This window comes from Opisthorchis viverrini (assembly GCF_000715545.1).
Source record: "Opisthorchis viverrini unplaced genomic scaffold opera_v5_37, whole genome shotgun sequence".
In the NCBI taxonomy this organism is placed as follows: Eukaryota; Metazoa; Platyhelminthes; class Trematoda; order Opisthorchiida; family Opisthorchiidae; genus Opisthorchis; species Opisthorchis viverrini.
The window spans coordinates 539,229-543,064 of record NW_008751693.1 but is presented as its reverse complement, the minus strand read 5'-3'; the positions used below and the strand labels follow the sequence as shown (position 1 = coordinate 543,064).

Sequence of the window (3,836 nt, the reverse complement as noted above, 5' to 3'; positions counted from 1 at the left end):
AAACACGGCCTCTGTGGTGCGTCTTCAGATTTTCTACGATTGGTGCATCGGAAGCACTTTTGATGTTAGCAGGTGTCAACAAATTTTTGACGAGGTAGTTAGAAAAGTGGTATTTAGTTGTACTTCAGTCGCGGGAAACATCCAGCACCATCAACTGCGTCGCTCCCTCCATGTGTTGCGCATGATGAAGTATTGTCCACCGAGACAAGGGTTCTGCCAGCCTCCGGACGCCTTAACCCCGAAGTAGACAAGTTGTAGCTTGGTTGGAGTGTGAAAGTGATCACGAACTTTTTGGGTGTTGGTGTGGTTCGGCTTCCAGGATGAAGTCCCCTTGACCCCTCCAATTCTTGGCGCGATATGTTTGGAGAAGTGGTAGCTGATTGGTGTCAGTAGCTTTCACGCTGTTAGGTTCTTTCCAGATTGTCTGCTTGAGTACCTGGAGGTGCAGGCATCCCAGAATGCTTGCGATGGGCCATCATCAGGTCCGCTCACTCACACACACACACACTCACTCACTCACTCACTCACTCATTCACTCACTCACTTTTCTTTTCACTCTAAGCCTTTAAAAAATAAGTAGATTAACCTTGTGGTCTTAATGCATCAGCACTAACACAGATGTTCCTATATCTTAAGGAATCGAAACAGCTCAGTGGTCAAGGTGCCAGCTTACAGAACGGAAGATCGTTTGTTCGCACCCAATTTCAGCATCTCGACTGCTTCTGTCTGGGATTGAGCAGTATTCCAGCCCTCGTGTCTCCTCCCGTTGTTATGGGAGCTAGGCACCGAAAAGGTGCTACAGATGAACAGTTTTTTATATTTAGATTGAAGACCCCATAATCAAGGCACTCGTTATTTATTACTTTTTGTGCTGAATCAGGCTGTTGATGTAAAAAATGAGGCTATATATGCCAGAAACTTGAAGGATTTGCTTCCGCTATATGACGCTGCAGGAGGACTTCAAACAGGTCCGGTTAACCTTACTGAGAATGTCCAACACCGCTACGCGAGATAGATTTAGACATGCAGAGGCTTCTTCTAGGAGGATTATAGAAAGATGCTCACCATCATTAGAGGGATGCGGCCTTATTAGTCACTTTGTCCAGTGGATTTAAATTTCCCGTGGTTTTGCCTGTCTAGACTCATCTACATTTCTACGCCAGACTAAAAAATCCAGCTTTGAAAATACTGTTCCAGGTTGAAGGAAGACGGGTTACTCATACGCCTCTGTAAGTCTTTACTCGGAATTGATCTTAAATTGCTGGAATGGTTCACATTTTTTTATGCTTTTACGAAGTAAGTACTTGCAGACAAAGCGTTTTGAAATCTAGGGTGATGGTAGAAACGCCTCGGTCACACAGCTGCACATCATTACCAGAACAATCACTTCCCACCTTAACTGTTGTTTTTGGCTAGCCTCTCAAGGGACCGGTTTTACATGGAGCTGGTGAGTGTTATGTTATGTTTTTGGCATCACGTTTGAATTGAAACCAGGTTTCCAAGTATCCGAAACGGGCACCATCAAAAATGGGCGGCATGGGACTGCTGGCCTTTGCAATGACCTTAACCATCTGACGCAACAGAGAACTGTCGCCAGTCGTGATCAAATCGGGCATTTCACACCTATGACATACATCGTCTGGATTTTTCTATTAGGAAGGATACGAAAAGATGGTGGAACCGCCCGCCTCAAATGAACCTGAGACGAAGAAATATTTAGTTTTGTAGACAGGTGTCATGGATGCTATTGGTATAGGTCCGTCACGAAGAGACTGGACCTTACCGTGGTGTGATGGTTTGCGCACCCCAGCGATCCATTGAGCTATACTGGGGCGTGTCCCCGTGACACTCACAGAGTCCCTCATACCAGGTTGGTCAATGGTTAGAGGTCTGACGAACACAGTCTTCTTGCCCTCCAAGTTGGAGATTGGAACATATGGCGACTTGTTCCGTAGAAATGGTAATGCGTTTGCATTTCCCGCCAAACACCGCTGCCTTGCGGTTAGGCTTTTGAGCCAAAGGTTTTGATTGAGAACCCTCTTCGTCCTCCTGTCTAGGTGTGGACACCCTGGCAGTATCCCATCCCTCGTAAAACCCTGACATTCACGACTAACAATATTCTCATGCCACATCGGTCGTCGCGTGGTATCACCAAATGGGTCGCCTAACTTGCTGAATACAACCGGGCGGTAAGCAAAAACAGGCTACTACTGATGCCTCCCTTCTTTCTCTTTCACCTACGTTTACTTCCTACTCTCCCCACCCCATTAATAACTCGCTCCTTGTAGACCCAGCACTTAGGACTGATAACTCCGTCCGTCATGCGTGCAGCATCTGCTCGTCACATGGCGCCGACATCTCTAGTTATCTGCAAATCAGCCCTCAAGCCTCGACACCAAGTCTATCTGGCCGCGTTCAATGTCCGCACTCTGAAGCAAACAGGACAACAAGCTGCTCTTGCACTCACACTGGACTCGCTTGGCATTGATGTGTGCTGTTTCTCAGAAACGAGAATCCAAGATGCAAGCGCAGTGATTGAGCTAACTGCCCCGTCAGTCTCCACTCGCTTCCGGCTGCGCACCTCTTGTGATCCAGATGTTGCTGCGGTGGGATGTGCAGGGGTTGGTATTGTGCTGAGTCACCGGGCGGAAGTATCCTTACTTGACTGGACACCTGTTGATAGTCCCCTCTGTGCGGTTCGTCTGGCAACGTCTGTGAAGGAGTCTCACAAGCGGCAAGCTGATAGATGTACGTTTATCGTGTCTGCCTACGCCCCAACTGACTGTAGCCCCGACGCCATCAAAGACAGGTTTTACGGAACCCTGATTGCGCTGCTGCGGCGAGCTAAATGCTCAGACATCGTGGTGCCTCCCGGAGATATGAATGCACAAGTGGGCAGGCTTAGTGCATCTGAGACTCAATTAGGAGGTTGATATGGATTGGACTCGGTACGTACCGAAAATGGGGAACGATTGCTTCAGCTGTGTGCTGATCGCAAGCCGTTTTTATGCAGTACGAGCTTCCGAAATAGCCGAAGTCGTCTGGCAACTTGGTGTCCTCCAACGGCAGACCGGCTACAAACTCCAATCGGCCACATTGCCATCAGTTATTGATGGCGCGGATCAATAACTGACTACCGGTCGTTTTAGAACACATTTGTTAACTCTGACCACGCGCTTGTCCGGAGTCGCTTCTCACTACGTTTCCCGGGGCCGCGTAAGATGCGGACAAATCGCCTGGAAACTGAAAGACTGGCAGATCCGGATGTCAGACGAACTTACACGAATCCTCATCTAGAGTCTCTTCCAAGTGCTTCACCATCAGATGTGAACTCATACTGGGACGAGAGTGTCACCTGTGGCATAGTGCTGAGAATTTTGCATGTGGCATGATCCAACCAGGCGCTCTCAAGCACTAGATATTAGACAGAACGATGGCACTACTGAAATCTCGGAGAAATATCCCAACCGGCCCCGAACATAACCAGATGCGAAGAGTTATCAGACGTCAACTGAATGTGAACTTGCGGTCCGACCGTGATGTATGGTAGACACAGAAAGTCGGTAATGCCCGAAGATTATTTCAGTTGATCCGTGCGACCGGTCCCCGGAAACCACCTGTGAGTGAAACTATCAAACACCAGAATGGAACGACCATCTCGGACAAAGAAGAACGCCTCGACCGATGAGCTGAATACTTCGAACAACAACTGTCGTGGCTACCAGCCGGCTTTGATCTAGAACCCACAGGTGAAGTAGAACCCTGGACGGTGAACGTGGAACCACCTACGGCCTCGGAGGTTTACGACTGCATATGTTCTCTCAAGCGCCACCGAG

General features: G+C 48.6%; 1 protein-coding gene across 1 annotated transcript in view; it reads right to left on the bottom strand.

Annotated features, from left to right (window-relative positions):
- Nucleotides 1–2,401: 2,401 nt before the first annotated feature.
- Nucleotides 2,402–3,836, bottom strand: part of T265_02824 (hypothetical protein) — a gene marked incomplete at both ends in the record, with an annotated part of 9,741 nt that continues 8,306 nt past the window's right edge. Inside the window, 2 exons of the mRNA XM_009167168.1 lie at nucleotides 2,402–2,633; nucleotides 2,662–2,834. Of these exons, the coding sequence (XP_009165432.1) occupies nucleotides 2,402–2,633; nucleotides 2,662–2,834 (405 nt within the window). The remainder of the gene's footprint in view (nucleotides 2,634–2,661; nucleotides 2,835–3,836) is intronic.